At 40.4% G+C, this 20,024-nt stretch overlaps 1 protein-coding gene across 1 annotated transcript; it reads right to left on the bottom strand.

The window, feature by feature from the left end:
* Positions 1-439: 439 nt before the first annotated feature.
* CTSO (cathepsin O) lies at positions 440-19,332 on the bottom strand. The gene is made up of 8 exons (XM_086704007.1): positions 19,143-19,332; positions 16,464-16,572; positions 15,731-15,870; positions 13,138-13,305; positions 11,776-11,897; positions 6,112-6,275; positions 5,182-5,274; positions 440-2,544 (listed from the first exon to the last, which is right to left on the bottom strand). The coding sequence occupies exons 1-8, from the start codon at positions 19,266-19,268 to the stop codon at positions 2,510-2,512; spliced, it is 957 nt and encodes a 318-aa protein (XP_086560133.1). The 5' UTR covers positions 19,269-19,332; the 3' UTR covers positions 440-2,509.
* Positions 19,333-20,024: the final 692 nt, after the last annotated feature.

Genomic DNA, 20,024 nt, shown 5'->3' with positions numbered 1-20,024 from the left:
GGTCTGGTAAGTAGACTACTGACTAGTGGAGATAAGACATTTCTAAAGAACATGCGTCTAGGAAAGGATGGTAGAAATGGAGAGGAGGTAGGTGGTTAAGTGATGGGTTACTAAAGTGCAGCTGACCTGATTAAATATCTAAAATTTCCCCCACTATGTTTGATTGGGTGATTACATAATGTTGATGATGTTAACCAAATAGTGACTCTAGGAGGTGCAGACATATTTTTATTTCATTTCGTTGTGTTTTGTTTTGTTCTTTGAAGGAGGGAAAGGGGAATAATTTTGGACACATTGAGGTTAAGGTGTCTATGGGGAAAACCAAAAAATTGAATATATAGGTTTGGAGCCGAGAAAACATGTGAATGTAAAGCACATCAACACTGTGTTCACAAAATGTAGGACTTACACTTATCAAAAGAGTCTTTTTCACCCAAAGTCAAATATAGGTTGTTTTATTATAAATGCCATCAAAATCCAGAACAGCTGAGAGGTATTATTCATTTTATAATTAAAAATCATTTAATATTTGAAAAAGATGATCAGAAGAGCACTTATACAGAAGTCAGTAAATAAATACAAGCTAGACGAACCAGGACATGGTTCCTTTCTGACCTACTTGGCTAATGAAAATGTTAATCAGAATTATCAATATTTTTCCTCCTGGAACGTTTCTAAACCTGGGTCAACACATATTATTTTGAGATTGCTTCTGGTTTGGTGTAAAACAAAGAAATACAGTGTTTTGTTTTGCTTTTTTCTTTTTCTAAGAAAGGGGATGGATAAATAAAGATCAAAAGTAAGAGGAAAATGAGGCGTCCTCATTTTTTTTTAATGCTTATTTATTTCGAGAGAGAGAGAGAGAGAGAGCACGTGTGAGCAGGCTAGGCACAGAGACAGAGGGGAAGAGAGGAAGGACCCCAAGCAGGCTCCTCATTGTCAGCACAGGCCCAGACGTGGGGCTCAAACTCACGAACTGCAAGATTGCGATCTTAGCTGAAGTCAATTGGATGCTTAACCGACTGAGCCACCCAGGCACCCCCTCAATTTTTTTAGAGGTTGCTGTTATGTCTAAAATTCTGTTTTTGTTAAGATATTCCACCTTAGAAAGCAACCATAAATTTCAGAAAAGTTTGCATATGCAATATTGGATATGATTTTCTTATATTAATCCATTTAATACTATGTATTGTGCTTCTGTTCACTGAGTAGGTCAGCTCTTATGCCCCGAGGTTCTTACACTCCCACACACCCACACATAATGACTTTTGTAAGAGAGAACACCAGCATCAAGAACCAGGAACCAGGAGGAAGGCAGAGATGCACAAAAATGTGGTTCTAATGGGAACCTGGAAAAAATAAGCAGAAGAGTGGGAAACCAGAGAGCCTAGGAAATTCAGTTTGGCTGAGACCTCAGACTGATGGGATTAGGCTTTGAAAGGGGTGGTGCCTAGGAATGGTGGGAGGAACCGAAAGGTGAGATCCTGGTTTGATAAAGGCTTAGAAACAAATGGAGCCAAATAAATGGTTATAAAATAGTAAAAATAGGAGGCTTCTTTAGTCAGGGAAGTCAAGTCACTAGGAAAATTTAGGAGTGGCACAGTAGAGTAAGAGAAAGAGAGTGGGAAAATGCATTGCTCCTCAACACAGGGAGAACAAACTAAGAAAAAAGACCCATTGGAATCCTATTGACAAAGTTTCCTAACAATAGTCTCTCAGACAATTCTACTTGAGTTTTTCCTACCATATAGCTGCCATATCGGTCCTTCAATTTCAATCTATTTCTCTTAAAAAGTGCCTTTCTCCTTTTGCTTCTTTCTACATGACCTTTCTACAGTTCAAGGGGTATGCGTCTTTTTTTAAAAATTTTTTTTTTTTTCAACATTTATTTATTTTTGGGACAGAGAGAGACAGAGCATGAATGGGGGAGGGGCAGAGAGAGAGGGAGACACAGAATCGGAAACAGGCTCCAGGCTCTGAGCCATCAGCCCAGAGCCTGACGCGGGGCTCGAACTCACGGACCGCGAGATCGTGACCTGGCTGAAGTCGGACGCTTAACCGACTGCGCCACCTAGGCGCCCCATGGGGTATGCGTCTTTTGTGGAGGTGAAGCAATTGGCATTTCAAAATCTTTAAGAAAGTCCATCTCGGTGGGCTGTGAATTGTGAGAAGCACACCCCGTTTTAGGCTGGCTTTCTTCTATATAAGTGTGAGCTAAGGCTAGTGATTATATTCTACAAAGGAAAAGCAATTCCTATCCCTCCTTTAATCTTACTAGAAGTATATCATTAAAACAAGCAAACAAAAACAATAATCAAACCAGGTAAGTGTGTTCAAATTGAAGAAATTCTTAACTTGACCTTCAACCTAAAGTAGGCAACTCTTCCACAGATTACTTCCCGGCCACTGAGCTGATGGCCTACAGGCAAATAACACTGAGAATGAACTCTATGCTCCATTCCATTATGAACCTTCATTTTTGTAGTTGTCCCTTGATCTGCCCAACAAATCACACAAATACAGCAGAAACAGAATCTGCAATACCTAGAAAAAAAGAAATCATCAGTGCTAGTCTATTTCCTCCAAAAAATAATGGAATGATTATAGCTGTTAGGATAAATATGGCAACTTCAAAAGAAGATATTAGAAGACATGACTAATATTTTTGTTTCAAAAAACTACAAAAACCCCCCAAAGACTTATTACCTGAATAGATGAATATATCTGAAATCTTTATTGCACTCATATATATTGCTTAGAGGCAATACAATTATTATTATTTTTTTTTTAAATTTTTTTTTTCAACATTTATTTATTTTTGGGACAGAGAGAGACAGAGCATGAACGGGGGAGGGGCAGAGAGAGAGGGAGACACAGAATCGGAAACAGGCTCCAGGCTCCGAGCCATCAGCCCAGAGCCCGACGCGGGGCTCGAACTCACGGACCGCGAGATCGTGACCTGGCTGAAGACGGACGCTTAACCGACTGCGCCACCCAGGCGCCCCGAGGCAATACAATTATTTATAGGACTGTTTTATTATTTTTTTTTTTTAATTTTTTTTTCAACTTTTTTTTTTATTTATTTTTGGGACAGAGAGAGACAGAGCATGAACGGGGGAGGGGCAGAGAGAGTGGGAGACACAGAATCGGAAACAGGCTCCAGGCCCTGAGCCATCAGCCCAGAGCCTGATGCGGGGCTCGAACTCACGGACTGCGAGATCGTGACCTGGCTGGAGTCGGACGCTTAACTGACTGCGCCACCCAGGCGCCCCTATAGGACTGTTTTAAATACAATTTGAAAATTCAAACTTGGAACTTGCACAAAATTTAAATAAATCACAAATGTGCTATGCTTTCTTGGCACACAAGACCATACATCTCAATATCATGGCGAAAGCAATAAACAGTCCATTTGAAGACTGGATTTCAGTGTAATTAGCTATGTATTTAAAATCTCTTGGGGCCATGGGATGCTGTCTGTGTCATAACATCATTCATAAGAGAAATGTGATCATCACCAGGTATGGAACTTTCAGGAAATACTCATTTTCAGGAAGGATTTGGATCCCTACATAATTACTAACCAGGCAAGCTTTGGAAAATCAAATTGGAAAACAGGTAGACAGGAGAAATTATTCCAACTCACCCTCAGTAGATGGGGGATGAAGAAGAGGTGTGTGTGGGGGGAGGGATACAGAGTCAAAATGAGGCAATTATGAACCAATGTTGAATCATGTTCTTGCAACTCTCGTGCCAGAGCTCTGAAGCAGCCTAGATCCAAGCACCACCACTTTGACAGAGATCATTTATGTTTAGCAGCAGAAGTTCAATGAATGGCAGCAGTAATTTACCTGCAAGTTCCAAAAATGTGAAAGCCCCCGATGATGCTAAAAAGTGGAGGCCTGATCGGGTTGCTAGTGCTCTGGCTGGAAGATTTCTGTGAGGATCACTCTCCTTCATAAATAACTGAAGATAAATATTTTATTGGAGTGATAGAACAAATCATTGATTAACTCTCATGGATCCTACTTTATGCAACTATTGGCCAGTAGTCACTAGACTGAATCAAAATATAAACTGTCAAACTTTTCTGTACTCTCTTTTCTCAGTCTATCTGGAGGGTTCTACAACTTTTAAAAACCTGTATGCATGTTAGGAATCATTGTAATGAGAAATTAAATGATCACTTTCATATGTAATATAGTTTGGCTCAAACTTGATTCCTAACTATGCTGATTTTCTAGATCAAAAACCTTAGAATATAGGTTTAAATATAGGTTTTTAGAATACAGCATAAAATACTAAACTAGCTGTTTTAATTTTGCTTGTAGTTAATTACCAAAAAAAATTGTTATTCAGTAAGATAAGTATATTTGGTATTTGCTTTAGCCTCTCAATCCCAGTTCTTGTTTTGCTTGAATCTATAGGTGTGACAAGGGACATATTAAATCAGAGACCATCCTAATGCCCATATTTTCATACATTTTGATACAAAGAAAAAGTGATTTTTGATAATCCTTGAGCGAATATGATAATGCACAAGTTGAGAAAAATTCATACAGTTATATAAAATAAATTAGAACTAGGTGATGTTTTTGGAGAATTTTGGACTCCTAAGTTGATTATTTATATGGTGTTTGAAGTTAACTTCAGTAAATTATTACACCCTTTTATCATATTTTGCTCATTATATTTGTTTTCAGGGAAGTCTCTCCTCCTTTTCAAAATATGAACATATGCAATAGTGTCTCTTTTAAGAACACTGTTTAATTAGGTTAATTAATTAATTTATTTTTGAGAGAGAGCAAGCACATGGGTGTGCATGCACATGAACAGGGGAGGTGCATAAGGAGGGGCAGAGGGAGGGAGGGAGGGAGAGAGAGAGAGAGAGAGAGAGAGAGAGAGAGAATCTTAAGCAGGCTCCAGGCCCAGCAAGGAACCCCACATGGGGCTCGATCTCATGACCACGAGATCATGACCTGAGCTGAAATTGAGTCAGATGCTTAACCGACTGAGCCACCCAGGTGCCCCAACACTATTTTATTTGTAACAGTTGGCTAAAGAATGAAAATTATTACTGTAAAAGTATACTATGGACTGGACAGATATATAATTTTAATATAGTCAAAGTATCTTCCTGTACATTTAGCCTGAAGTTTTAAACATCAATTCATGACTCACCACAAATATTGCCTCCCATTTTAACATGGGCATAGCCATCTACTCCCCATGAACTTCCCCATGAGTTCCGCACAATCCAATATGGAGTATTTCCTGCAAGATATAAAATGGCAACAAGTTCTGAAAAACTCAGATTTTTTTGTGAATGCATGTTTATTTAAAGGCTAGTTCTGGAGAAGTATAGTAGCTCTGAGCAAAAGATTAAAAATGTAATGTTATTCTAATATATACTAGCCAAGTAAATCGGAGCTGTAGTTAGTGTCACACTCTAATAATGGAAAAATACACGTTTGAATTTGGATAGCATGAAATGAAAACATACACGCAATTCCAGGGAATTAGGAAAAGGGGGGCGGGGGGAGAGGAAGAACTGTTAGATATGTATGATAAAATAATAAGCAGGTCTTTTTTCCCAACAAGTATTGTAAACATTCCAGGTGGAGAATGCACATTATTTAAATCAAGAATTATCATCGTTTTAACAAGGTATTAATTGATTGGTGGGGGGGGGGGGGGACATGACAGGGCATTTGTACCTGGAAGTCTACTGAAAAGCTGTAAAGGTCTTAGGAGGACTTAGACATAGAACAACCAAATTTCAGCTTGGTTGATTGAATGACTGATTGATTTTTAAATGTTTTTATTTATTTTTGAGAGAGAGAGAGAGATAGAGTATTAGTGAGGGGGTGGGCAGAGAGAGAGGGAGACACAGAATCCAAAGCAGGTTCCAGGCTCCGAGCTGTCAGCACAGAGCCCGATGTGGGGCTCAAACCCACAAACCATGATATCATGACTTGAGCTGAAGTTGGATGCTTAACCAACTGAGCCATCCAGGCGCCCCGAAATTTCAGCATTTTAAAAATAATGGTGATCATTTGTTAATCAGAGTTCAGGCTGGAAAGTAACCAATCAAGTCTGTTCAGCACTTACCTATTTTATCAAACCCGGTTATGAGAACTGCATGATTTGCTTCTCCACTAGAGCAATGGTGCTGTATTATGCCTCCTAAATAGTCTTGCCAGCTCACTGCATCTACTACCACGACCAATGGGCCAAAGGTGACAAGTGCTTTTGCCATTTCGTCTTCTTGGTCACTACCAAAAGAGGAAATATACAGTCAAGGAGGTGAGAGAGAGAACACAAGCAGGGGAGGAGCAGAAAGAGAGGGAGACTGAGAATCTCAAGCAGGCTCCATACCATCAGCCCAGAGCCCCATGTGGGGTTTGAATCCACAAACCGTGAGATCATGACCTGAGCCGAAATCAAGAGTCGGACACTTAACCGACTGAGCCACCCAGGTGCCCTAAGGAGGTTAGTTTTTGAGGTAAAGATATTTTATAATCTATTTAATCTGTGCATGGTTAGGAATAGACTTGGTTGCAATTACAGAAGATGTAAAGAACGGAAACTAGAAGAAGTCTGGGAGATCGACAGCCCAGGACTGCTATGAGGCTCCAAGATATTGGAAGTCAGAATCTTTCTAGATTCTCATTCTGCCATGTGAGGTTCCCATTGCCAAGGTCAATTTGTGGCCCAAGGTGGCTGCTGGAGCTCTAGCCATTCAACATATCTTTTAAACAGCAAAAAGGAGAACGAAGGGCTACATTCCTGTCAAGAAGACTTCCGAAAAGTAACGTGCCCATTGTGCATATGCCTATATGTATATGTATTGGCTAGTATTCAGTTACGGGTTAACTAAGTTTAGCTTCAGGGAAGATGGGAAGTGGAGTTTTGTAGCTAGCTAGAGCATCTAGTTCTAAGGGGATTCTTCTAATAAGGAAAGTGAGAAGACTGAATGCACGGAGACATATCTCTGCCACACCATGTGAGAATCAAGAAACTGACCAACTTCTGTTAACGGAACGCCAAATGCAGAAATCATAGGGGAGGGTTATCTCAAAGTGGCGACTGTCATCATGCAACAGAAGAGATGCCAAGGTACCAGGAGAACCAGTACTAGATTGCAAAGACTGCGAAAGACATAGTTATTGCTCTCACACATGGACGTGTACTGATAAAGCCTAATGTTACACAACACTCAGCCGTCATCAATCTTGGAAGTATGTGATTAAACCATTATTTACACTTTTAAAGGTCAGCTTTGTGTGTGGACACTGAAACCAAGTCACTCACATTTCAAGCCATTTAGATAGCATTTGGGAGTGTATTGCCACAGCAAGCTATGGTTGGATTTGTAGCTTGAAAGAGTAAATAATCCATCGTCATATCCAGCCGGAGATCAGTTTCTATCAAGGGGATATTTTGTCCACAGGTGGGGAAAAAATTGAGTGCATAAGAGAATTTATTGAGACAGAAACTACACATTCATTCTAAACATTTATCCATATTACCTGTTAACACGAAGATCTTTTTCTTGGAGATCTATAAGCAGTCAATCCTAATTTTTGCTACCGTAATAATAACTTGTATTCATTAATATTACCTTGGGACAGGTAGGGTATAGTCCGTGAAGTTCCACATAGCTAGGTTCAAATTCCAGCTACAGACTGGAGTCATTTCAGTCACACTGGAGTCCAGTGACTCCAGCAGGTGACTGAAGTCATCTATGTCGCAAATCAGTATAAGGATAAAATTGTAGGTATAAATTTTATAGCATGCCTACACATAAATCATACTCTACATTTAAAATAAATATTGCTTCCTTTTCTTATTTCTAAGTTATCTAATAAACCAATTTTGCTCAGCATAGATTGTAGTGTATAATGTGTATTTTATTGTATTCAAATTTTTGAACATTTTATAGTAAAAATTTTGACTATTTTGCTATCCAAATATGACAAATAGGATTATCTCTGTAAAACAGTGATACAGCTGTCTCTACCTTTTGAAGAAAACAAAAGCTATACCGTAAATATATGACATCAAAGATCCAGTGTCAAGGACAGCATGATGGAAAGAGAAACATCAAGAAGAAGAAATAGTTTTTAGAATGCAAAGGGTAATTAACATTGTACGATCAAAAACCAATTGAGTAATAGTCTCTGCTTGGAGGCAGCACTAAAGAAAAGATATCAAAGATGCTGGAAAATATGAAATAGGAAGACATGCCAGTCAAGACCAGAAGGCAAAAGTTCCATTTAGCCCCAGAACCGACTAGCATTGTTACCATCTGTGTTTCAGAAAGACGTTGGCTTTTATCAAGTCAAAATATACTCCAAACAGCATCTTTTTTCCATTATTAGCCCAATATAGAATTACAATTGACCGTGAACCCAGGGATAGGGGTGCCGAACCTCCACATAGTGGAAAGTCCACATATAGCTTTTGACTCCCCAAAGCCTTAATAGTCTACTGTTGACTGGAAGACTTGCTGATAACATAAGCAGTGGATTAACCCATTTTTTGTACATTTTATGTACTCAATTACTGTATTCCTGCAATAAAGTTAGGGAAAAAAGTTTTCGTAAAATCATAAGGAAAATAAAATACAGTACCATATTGTGTTTACTGGAAAAAAACCCACGTATTAGTGGAACATGCAGTTCAAGCCTGTGTTGTTTGAGGGTCAAGTGTACTATCAAAATATACTCTGCTGATAATGGACACGTTATCAAATCTTTTCCCATATGCTTACTATCCACTTTATGGATCAGTAAGATACAAATCCTACAATCTTTAAAAGAATTCTCAAGTTTACTGTCATCGAGATTTAGTGACTAAGGTAGGTCTTTTCTGTTCTAGACTCTACATGAGTATGTAGATTTCCATTTTCTCATTCCTAGAATTCAGTGTGTTAATACTGTGCCCTAGTTTTTCAGTCCATTGTTAATACGGGGTTCCTTCTCTTTTTCTTGACATAGTCACTCTCATATTTATTTTGAGTTCTGAACGGTCTTTCCTGGGGCCTGATAAACAAAAATGCATGAAGAAGCCTGGATATAAATGGTAATTTTCCTTTGCGACTAGACTATGTTCTTACGACTCAGTGAGGTTTTGCTTGTTTGGTTGGTTGCTGGTTGGCTTAGTTTTAATCTTTTCAGGCTCTGCATGAGATTTTTTGGAGTTTTTGGCCGATAGCTGTGTGTGGGCTCACACTGTCTGAAACTACTGAAAAATTAAAGAGCTCATGACCTGAGAAATAAAGGGAGGGGAAAAAGTATGAGTTTCAGAGCTCGACAAATATGAATTCTAATGTGGCCCTATAGTTAGTTCACGAGCTCTGTGACCCTCCCTGAGTCTCAGAAACCTCAATGGAAGTGACGGTATTTAAGTGTTAGGGGCCTAGTCGAGTGCCTGGTTACAGCGTTGCTGTGGAAAATCTTTCCAAGTCCTCTGGCCCTTGCCACTGCGGTGGTGGTGCTGGTGTTGGAGGCGGTAACAGGGGCACAATCAGCCTGGCTTCAAACATGGGGCCCACTGTGGTTTTTTGCCTGAGGCTCTTCTCTTAAAGAGCCAGGAAATCCAGCTCACCCCCCCAACCTCTACCCTGGCAGCACCCTCAACTGACACGGAATGCAGTGATCATCAATTTGGATGGGATAACATTGAAATGCATAGTTTACCTTGGCCCCAATAGCTCCCCGGTAGGACCAGTACCCTCAGTTCTATTTTGCTTAATACGAAAACCCTTCCTTTCCTGTTCTGTCTCATTTCTCCATTTCCCTTCCAGAGTTTCTCGGGATTACTGCTGGAACATGATGTTGCTTGCTGAATCCGTTCATGCCTTAGACTTTCATATCTCCAGTGACAGTTAATTCCATCCTTTCAGCTGTTCAGGCCAAAAAGCCTGTTCTCCTCCTTGACTTTCTCCTCTCTCATTCTTTACATAAAATCCCTCAATATTCTCTGGGGGGGGGGGGGGCTTTACTTTCTATGAGGGGTATTAACCTATTATGTCTCATATCTAAGACCATTCTTCTAACGCTGCTCCGAGATTATTACTAGGTAACCTTTTCTTTCTTTCTTTCTTTCTTTCTTTCTTTCTTTCTTTCTTTCTTTCTTTCTTTCTTTCTCTTTTTCTTTCTCTTCTTTTTTCTTTCTTCCTTCCTCTCTCTCTCCCTTTCTTTCTTTCTTTTCTTTCTTTCTTTCTTTCTTTCTTTCTTTCTTTCTTTCTTTCTTTCTTTCTTTTTCTTTCTTTCCAGATTAGCTTAGCACTGTATTATCAGAATGTTTATATTCAGTGTAAACATAGAGATTTTTTTTAGTGGGACCTCTGTTCTTCTTAGCCAAAGAATTACATGGATCATACTTCAGGTCCAATGCCAGTGACTTACATTCTCTCTCTCTCACTCTCTAATTCAAGCTAATGCTTATTCTTCTCCGGTTTCTTCCTAATTTTTTTTTTTTTTTTCACTTTGCTACTCATGATGGGGCATTCCCTGAAATTTTTAAGTGACATTTTGAAAATCGAGTTATTTCTCGTGCACACGCCTTCCTTTTACTCCCAAGGAACTGGTAGCTGATAGAAGCACACTTTCTCATTTCTGAAAGTGCATTTCCTTCAAAAAGATGTGGAATGATGCACTCAATGACTTTGCACATTTAGTGATTGATTCTGAGGAGCCTCCGTCTGTGGGATCGCAGTTCTCTGGTGTTTGGTTCCTAGGGTCACCCCGAGAGTCCTTGCTGTGGACAGGAGCTGTGCCGGCAATGTGCCAGCCCTCTGGTACACTCGTGCTTATTCAGAGGGGTTCCATTTTCTTCAATGATCTAATTTCACCCTTGATTTCCTTCAGATCTCATGGGTTGGCACCATCTGGATCAAGAGACTCTTTTATATTCAGTATCAGTATGTTTTAGGGTAGTCTGTCACCTCAGCTGAATATAATTTACTTTCTGCTTTCTCTGTTTCAAAAGACTGTGTGAGGTTTCCTCTACATTTTTTTAAACGCAAAAAGGAGTTGTTTGTGTCTTCCTTTGTCCTATTATCCCTGAACACCTATCTTGCACTGTATTGAATGGTCACAATGGTTTTCTAGCTGGCTTTCAGGTTTTCATGCATTTTTAAAGCCCTTTTTAACGACTGTTTCCCTCTGAACCTACCCAAAGTCATCTTGCCCTTCAACTTCCAACACTTCAGGGCCCTTCCTCGGCCTATCTTTATCCACCCCTGTGCGTCCCTCGTGCCTATAGTGCATGCCGCATAATCTACCTCCAGTAATATACTCTTATTTGCTTCTAAGTTTCAGTTTATGCTTTTATTAAAGTTAATGCTTTAAAAAATCCAAGGGTGTTCAAAAAATGCTTCTTGGTTATGTAGATTGCTTGATATTAGCTGGAGAGTAACACAAAGCAATTTTGGATTGATTCAACAGTAAGGCTGAAATATACTAATGGCAATTATGACAACTCAATTTGTTAAGAGGAAGGTGGTCAGTATAAATTACACCTTAAGCTGGATTTAAATGTGTTAATTCTATTCTAATGACAAATGGAAAAATAAGCTGATCATGCATAAGAAACAACATCCATTGGTCGTTGTAACAACCATAGCACTCCATTGGTCTCTTTAGTAAAAAGCAGGTCTTAAAATAAGTAGGCACTTATGCCTTCAATCAAGTTATTAATTCTGAATAGCCAACGGATCAGAAATTAAGAAATAGAGGGAAAGACACACTAGGATAAGACAATTACCTGAAGTCATATGCAGAATAACCTTTGATTGAAAATCCAGAATGTGAATCAGAAAAGTAATGGCACAGGCCATTTTGCGCTTTGAATGGGTACTCTGAATCTCTCACCAGTTTTACATGCGTCTAAGAGAAAATGAACATCCAGAATGTTCTTTATTTAAAATGCAATTGTTTCAGAAATCAAATAGAACTTACTGCAACATGTCAAAATAAGATTCAACTTGGCCACGCCCTCATCACACGAATATTCCTTACGTTATTAAGACCTTAGATTAAATCTTTGGGTGTTTGGTAGGGACATACTAAGTAATTAAACTCAATTATCTTTCTCTCCTACTATTGTTTCCCTATATCTTCCTTCCTTAGAACCTTCTTCCACTGGATAATAAAGTCTTATCATTTTTCTCCTGAGGTTAAAATAAGGTGAGCCATTTTCCTTCCAAAGCCATAAGTTCTGTCAGCAAGTCTCTGAGACTCACTCAGCACAGCGTTTTATGCACAGGCAATGGTCAGGTCAAGCATTCTTTCTATCCACATCTTTGTGCCATTCGACTGGCACATGTCATTTATTTTTTAGTTGTCGAGACGCAATCTTACTTTCCTGATTCCTGGCGTTACAGAAGCCAGGGACCACACCATTCTTGGTTGCCCCTGATGTGTACCGAGCAGCTTCTGGTATGCAGTGACTCAAAATACAGAAAATGAACAAGGAAAGGATATTCAAATTTGGGAAATTCCAGCTTGACCACTTTTACAAAACATAGCAACAGCCTCACTGTCTGGCTTCATGCAGTGGATACTGGATAGAGGACAATGTCAGAGAGTGTCCTAAGAACACCGAGAGACACTGTGGTATATATATGGGATAAAGCCCTTCAGTGGGAACAGAAGACTTAAGACACAGTCCTGGCTCAGCTGCTAATTTGGCAACATGATCTCACCTCTCAGGGCTCATTTCTTCATCCACATAAAGAGTTACTACATTTGCTGATTTCTAACATCCCTTATAATCTCAGTATTCAAAAATTCTATGGAAATCAATAATCGTATGTTCTCATCCTTCTGGGACATGATGCGAATGTCTCTATGTAAAAGAGCACTGACCTATTAAGAAGTGCTAAGAAATAAACATACATGTTTTTCTGAAAACAGATCTCAGGTAAGATTTTTCACGCTTTGATTTCTCAACAGCCGACTTGCCTGAAAGCAATTCATTTTGAAATCTGATTAATTCAAGCTTCGGTCGTTTAAATTTCTGAACTTAAAAACATTCTTTGGTATATGAGAGTAAACTGTTTCCATTCTAAATGCATGTTAAGTAAACAAAAGCGGAAACGAAGAGTTCGAAAGGCCGAGAAATCACCTTATTCAGCCAGTTCAAAGCATTGAGAGTAGACCCTCCATTGCAGCCGTAATTATTATATGAACAATCAATGACCTGCTGAACACTTAGGTCTTCCAAAGGCTTCCCTTTTATCGCATATGCAGATTCCACGGCACCCACCACACTGAAGGCCCAGCAACCTCCACACTGTTTAAAAAGAGAGATAGCATAGTGTTTATCCTCAAATGATGTCCAAACCAAGTTTGCCAACATCTCTACATATCACAAGTTATCAAGTCAATTAACATGAGCAGACTCGGGGGGGGGGGGGGTGGCTGCAAAATACTGCCCATCCTGTAGATTTTCCAACTGCCAAAAGAAAGGAAAACCAAAATTCTCTTTCAAGCATCAAAATGTAATCATAAGAAAAGATAAATTGGTAGCATTGCTATTGCACAGTAGACAATGCAAGAAAAAAGCGAATTTTAGAGACTGAGAAAACACTTGGACGAACTGATGGTCTTTTAAAAGACTAACCAGTGCACTGAACGGGACTTCTGCTTTTAGGAAGTGTACCAACTTCCTTCTTGCTCCTCCCCGGACACTCTGCCGCTATGACATCCACCATCTCCATGAGGTGACATGGGGTGAGGATATGTCATATACGTTGTACTCATGACTTGATGGACACGGGAACTGAATGATTTACTTTTTTAGGCTGTCAAGGAGCCAGCACGGGCCTATCACGTATGCCCATAAAATGTCATAATGATAAAAACCCATACTGGTCATTCCTTACTCAAATATTGCCTGACACTCTTCCTGATTCTGGATCTATTAACTGGATCTTATTGAACAAACTGGAACAAAAGAATAAAAGTGTTGGTCCTGAAAAAAAAAAGGGAAAGATGGAGGAAATGAAATCAAGGATCATGCACAAGGAAGAAGGACCCATAGAAAAGGCACAGGTAAGAGTAAGATTTGCAATTGGGCCCTGCTGCCTTAATCATAGGACATGGGCTGCATGGCCCATGCAAAGAAAGGAAGACGAACAATTGGTCGTCTTTGTCGAGCAACTTTATTGCTTTAAGTGTCTTACTATATCTATATCTCCAGCGCCTATGGCATAGGAAAATATGCAGTAACAAACTCTACTTGTGGGTTTCCACACCTTGAGAAAAGCAAATACAGATTGCAGGGCACCATACCAATAGCTAGCTTTAGTTTACCTTTCCATAGCTGTCCCAGGAGGGCAGTTTCTGTTCAAAAATATCTCTCCAGTATATTTCTTTGTTTTTTTTTTTAATTAGAAAAAAATATTTTAATGTTTTTTTTTTTCAACGTTTATTTATTTTTGGGACAGAGAGAGACAGAGCATGAACGGGGGAGGGGCAGAGAGAGAGGGAGACACAGAATCGGAAACAGGCTCCAGGCTCCGAGCCATCAGCCCAGAGCCTGACGCGGGGCTCGAACTCACAGACCGCGAGATCGTGACCTGGCTGAAGTCAGACGCTTAACCGACTGCGCCACCCAGGCGCCCCGTTAATGTTTGTTTTTGAGAGAGAGGGAGAGAGAGAGGAAGAGAGAGAGAGAGAGAGAGAGAGAGGGAGAGAGACAAAACACGAGTGGGGAGGGTCAAAGAGAATGGGAGACACAGAATCCAAAGCAGACTCCAGACTCTGAGCTGTCAACACAGAGCCCGACGTGGGGCTCAGACCCACAAACCATGAGATCATGACCTGAGCTGGATGCTTAATCGACGGAGCCACTCAGACACCCCTACAGTATATTACTTTGATTAAATATTACTAATTCTGGGGTGCCTGGGTGGCTCAGTCGGGTGGGCGGCCAACTTTGTCCCAGGTTATGATCCCACACTTTGTGGGTTCAAGCCCCACATCGGGCTCTGTGCTGACAGCTCAGAGCCTGGAGCCTGCTTTGAATACTGTGTCTTCCTCTCTGCACCTCCCCCACTCTTCTCTCTCTCTCAAAAATAAGTAAACATTAAAAAAAAAAAAAGAAAGAAAGCACTCCCCTCGTCTGTTGAAGTTTAAAAAAAAAAAGATTAATTCAATTGTATTCCTTTAATACAATACAGACACTTCCTGGAAGGATTCAGTTTCTGACTAATACTTCACTCTGGATTCAATAATAAAGTAAATACATGATCTGGTGGTAGAATTTATATCAACGGATGTATAACCTGAGAAGTAAAAAAGGCATCCTAACTAGATAGTGACTGCTCTAAGACACTACACACCAGGAAGCTAAAAAAGCTAAAAGGTGAGGTTTCCACTGCAGATAAACTGAGACTGTATCCCTGTGGTTAGGGGATCGACTTTCCCTGGTCAGCTGACATTGCCTATGCCAATGGTGGGGGTTCAGAGGGACAGGCTTATCTTCAAAATAACAGTCAGGCTTTGGCCTCTGTCTCTCATTTCACCAGAGATTCTCCCTTAGTTGTCATTTCTGGATGATTGGAGATCATCTCTGTGACTTTACCCAGAGAAATGATGGCTTCTATCACAAGTTTGACTGAACTGGACCTCAAAGGTGACTTCCCACACTAAGAGTATTTAAAAAGAGAAAAGCAGCAGCAGCAGCAGCAACAACAACAACTCCTGAAACTCACCGTCTGCTGGTTTCTCACTTGTGTTACAACACGCTTGTCCCGCCAGTCGAATCTTAATGGTAAAGACACATTGGGTATGGATGTTTGCACTTCTGCTCGGTATCTGGGCAATCTGGAAGGTTTGCTTCTTAAGTAAATAGCTGAATTGAAACATGGAAGGAAAAGGCAGCCAACATTATATTATAGGGAGGCCCCCTGGGATTCTTTTTGCAGGAACTTTTCAAACAGAAACAGTAGCTTTCTGGTAGAACCTGCCATTTGAGATTTTCTTTTAATGCTTTCTCGTAACATGAAATGCACTCACTGAAAGCTACCAAGATAGGAATTCCTACAATAGTACTAGGAGTTGCCACAGAAAATGACCTGTCTTTTAGAACTTGGTCAATAATAAAAATGAGTCTTCTTGACATCGCTGGTTTTATCCTAACCCATGGAACTGTGGATGTCTTGAATAGAAACAGCACTAAAAAACTGCACAAAGGATGGAACATTGGCCCTTACAGCCACATGGAAACGTCTACAATTATAACATTTAAATCTTAGGCAATAATTACAAGAGAAGGACCATGAATTAATTTTTCTGTCAGCACCTGGCACATGCTTGACGTTCAGTATGTAATAAATGTTAACTATGACTCATGTCACCAGATTCACAATTACACAATTCATCAAAAATTACAGGAACAAATAAAAATCCGGAAACCAAACAACCAATGGCACAATCATGCCATACCTTTAAACTCTTCAGGAAACAAATGAGAAAATTGATTTATTCCATAGACGGCACTGGAGTTTTCACCAGGGAATACAGAATTCAAGTATCGATGTCTATGAAGACTTTCCTAAAAGAAGAAAAAAGTTAATTTACATGACCTATGTTAACTTTGCAGAGCAATTTATATGTAACTAAATTGGGCATATTTTTCAGGTATTAAAAGTCAAAGCTTGATTTCTTTCCTGAAGATCACAATGAAAGACTGCATAAGAGGCCCAGATCAGATTTATAGACATTTGTATGAAAACTACCATCTGATTTCAGGTACATTTTTGAGGCCGGGAAAGGTATCTCGTATCCATTTATAATTCCTCTTCCCTAAGCATGTTAAAAGCACTAAATATGTTTGTTTAACACACTGGAAAAAAATAAAATGAATTGCAAATAAACACTAGATGCTAGTGAAAATTATCACCAACTGAAACTCATTAGATTAAAAATTTTGAATTTGGAAAGTGTGTCTTTATCTTTGTATTTCCCAGCACTAAGTAACAAAGCATGACAAAAGAGATAAGTAAATAATAAATAAATCTGATTCTTTTTGAGCTGTATAGAGACGTCTATCTCATTAAGGGTAACAAGTCTTTATGAAAAAGAGGCAATCCTGGAAATGTCCCAGGAAGATACATTGGCTTGTCGATCTGGAGGGAAAATGTGGCCATTATTTACAGATTCCTCGGCTCTGAATGTTGTAACTTATCTTAACCTATGAGAAAATGCTTCCATTTCCTAATGCTAACCAACCATGCAGGAGCAATAAAACTTCAGGGGACTGCCATTTGATAAGTTTCCGACTCTAGCTCTTATGTATTTGTTTATGGATTTATGTGTTTATTGTGTGCCTGTGTCTTAAACCTATAAGCAAAATGAGGGCAAGAACTGCCTGTCTTACTCATCACCGCATTTCCCGCACTGAGCACTTGGCTGGCACACGATAGATGTTTAATTACAATTTGTTGTTGAATAAATACACAAAGGACATTTTGCATTCATGCTCTTAATAGATTTAGGCTGTTTATTTTTAAGCAAATTATTACTGAAACTAATCGTAATTTATTTTTTTCCTTACTGAGCTGTCCTGGAAGGATTATTAATGAAATAATTAACGCCCAGCATGGAGCCCCATGCATCAGGATCTTGAGATCATGACCTGAGCTGAAATGGAGAGTAGGACGCCCAATGGACTGAACCTCCCAGGTGCCTCTGAGAAGAGTTGCATTTTGTAGACAATCGTCTCCTGGGTATGGCCTCTTGACAGGACCAACATGAATAACTATATAAGTAAATACATATCCTTATGAATTATATAAGTTAAAAAATATATTTATTACTCTGGCCTCCTTGTGCCTACAATCCTCCAAAATGATTTTCTTGAGGAGTAAGGCAGTGCGTTTATTTATTCAGCCAAGGAATGCCATTATCAGTATAGATGAGATGAACTACATTCTCCCTAAAGGGTGTGGGTCACCACAGTACACAACCAAGTTCAGGGCAGGGTTAGAATATAGGACAGGAAGTTTGTTCTCAAACAATTGTACCGGTGCTTCCGGTTTTAAAAGCTACAATGTAACTCAAGAGCAATAAAACACATCTTCGTTTGGGCAAAACACAAGAATGGACAGAATCAGGCAAGGTTAGGGCTTCCTAAACAATGGAATTTTCTAGGGGAGAGAGGAGGAGCAGAAAAGAGTACAGCTATAGACTTCCAGGAGAAATCCCAACAGTATATCAGCATATATATATATATATATATATATATATATATGATTCCAAAAAGCCGTATTACTAAATCCGTACTTACTTTTATTTAGAACAAATCAATTTTCTTTTACAATGAAATGACATCTTTCATGATTAAAAAAATTGTTAAATGGTATCAGATACAGAGAACATACTGAGGCAAGTTCTAAATCCGTATCCCTTGATCTCAGTAAAAACCTATTTATATTCAGCTAATTCGGTCCATTCTAGAGTTTGAATGCTGGGGTAAAAATCTAAGCATTATTATGAAGACTTCCGAAAATAATGTGAAAAGGAAATTAAATGCTTCCTCCTTTTCAAAATCTATTTCCAGCAAGTGAAGAAGAATTTTTAAGGTCGCTACACCAATTGAAGGAGGCCCCGTTCACGCAAATCATAAATGGGAAGGATTCTGTGACCTCTCTAAATGCAGGTTCTTTGTTTAGAACATTGTGTTACAGGAGGTCACCAGCGCCCCCCTGCGGAAGGAAAACTGACGGGTTTCTTCCGCCTTTATCTGGTTCTTTTCACTGTAAAGGAACGGCTTTGGAAGGCAGTGAGGGCAGTCCAGGGGACTGCTAAAAGGGGTGCTTCTTCCAATCGAGAATACTTTGAACATATCCATTGATTACTTTGGGCGTATCATATAAATCTACCGCGACGAATCTTCCCCAGAAAATCAAATCTTTTGGTCAGCCCAGGCAAGGGAGAGCTGGCACATGGGGAAAGGAGGGAGAGGTTGACTTGCGAACTTGTCAGAAACCCCAAACCCATCACTGAGCTGCGGGCCGGGTGACCACCAGGAGTGGCGGCTCTCACTGGTCCCCTGCCCCAGCCCCGACCCGGGACCTGAAGGGGCGACCAGGAAACAGACACAGGGCGGCGCGCGCTCGGTACCCGGAAGGCGGCTGCCTGTCGCTCGCGGCTCCGCGGCTCCGTCGCCGTGAAGGTGGCGCGGGGGTCCGCAGCGCGGCCGCAGCAGCAGAAGCAGCAGCAAAGCAGCCAGAGCGCCCGCAGCTCCATCCCCGCGCCCCGCTCCCGGAGGCCGGCGGCCGCCAGCTCCCGCCGCCTGCTTTCTCTTTCGATTCCTCGGCTCCTCCCCCTCCCGGGTTTGCAGGGCGGGAGCGGCGGAGCGGGGCGCCGGGGGCTGGAGACGCCGACGCCGCTTTCGTCCCCATTGCTCTGTAGGTGGGAATCCGGTTAGCCGGAAACCGTTGCGGTGCTCGCTGGGTTTTTTTTTGCGGAAGCCTTAGGCACTTGGCCACGTGCTTTCTGGTGTCGTCTCCCAGCTGTGACAGCAAAGCCTGAGTGTCCATGTGCCGTATGCGACAATGTGGACGACTGTGTCACCTTCGCTTCCGGAATGAAGTTCTTCATTTTTCTTCCTTTTATCTCAGACTGATTCAGGCAGTATTTGAAGTTAACTTGGTTTGATGCCTGTGATTCCTTCAACGAGGGTCTCTAACGTTCAGGACCTAATTCTAAAATGTTAGCGAATCTACACAAAGGCACTCGTTAGTGTAGCAGATGTTTGTGAATACGTTAACAAAAATTTACAGTTGTGAAAATGCACAGTTTCTTTATCTGGAGATTGTGGCCATTTCAAAACTCTCAAGCCTGTTTCTCCATTTGCAAAGAAAGGTAGAGGTAGTACGCCTTTCTGCAGTTTGTGGTGAAATTTAAATATTGTAATCCCCCTAAAACATTTTGGAAGATGCCTTGCGTGTTTTAATTGTTTGGTTTTAGCTATTTATTCTCCTGGTAAGGTAGCTTCCCCCA

This window comes from Puma concolor, chromosome B1 (assembly GCF_028749965.1).
Source record: "Puma concolor isolate L17-30 chromosome B1, mPumCon1.1.hap2, whole genome shotgun sequence".
Taxonomy (NCBI): Eukaryota; Metazoa; Chordata; class Mammalia; order Carnivora; family Felidae; genus Puma; species Puma concolor.
The sequence above is the reverse complement of the archived record's forward strand: the minus strand, read 5'-3'. Positions and strand labels throughout refer to the sequence as shown.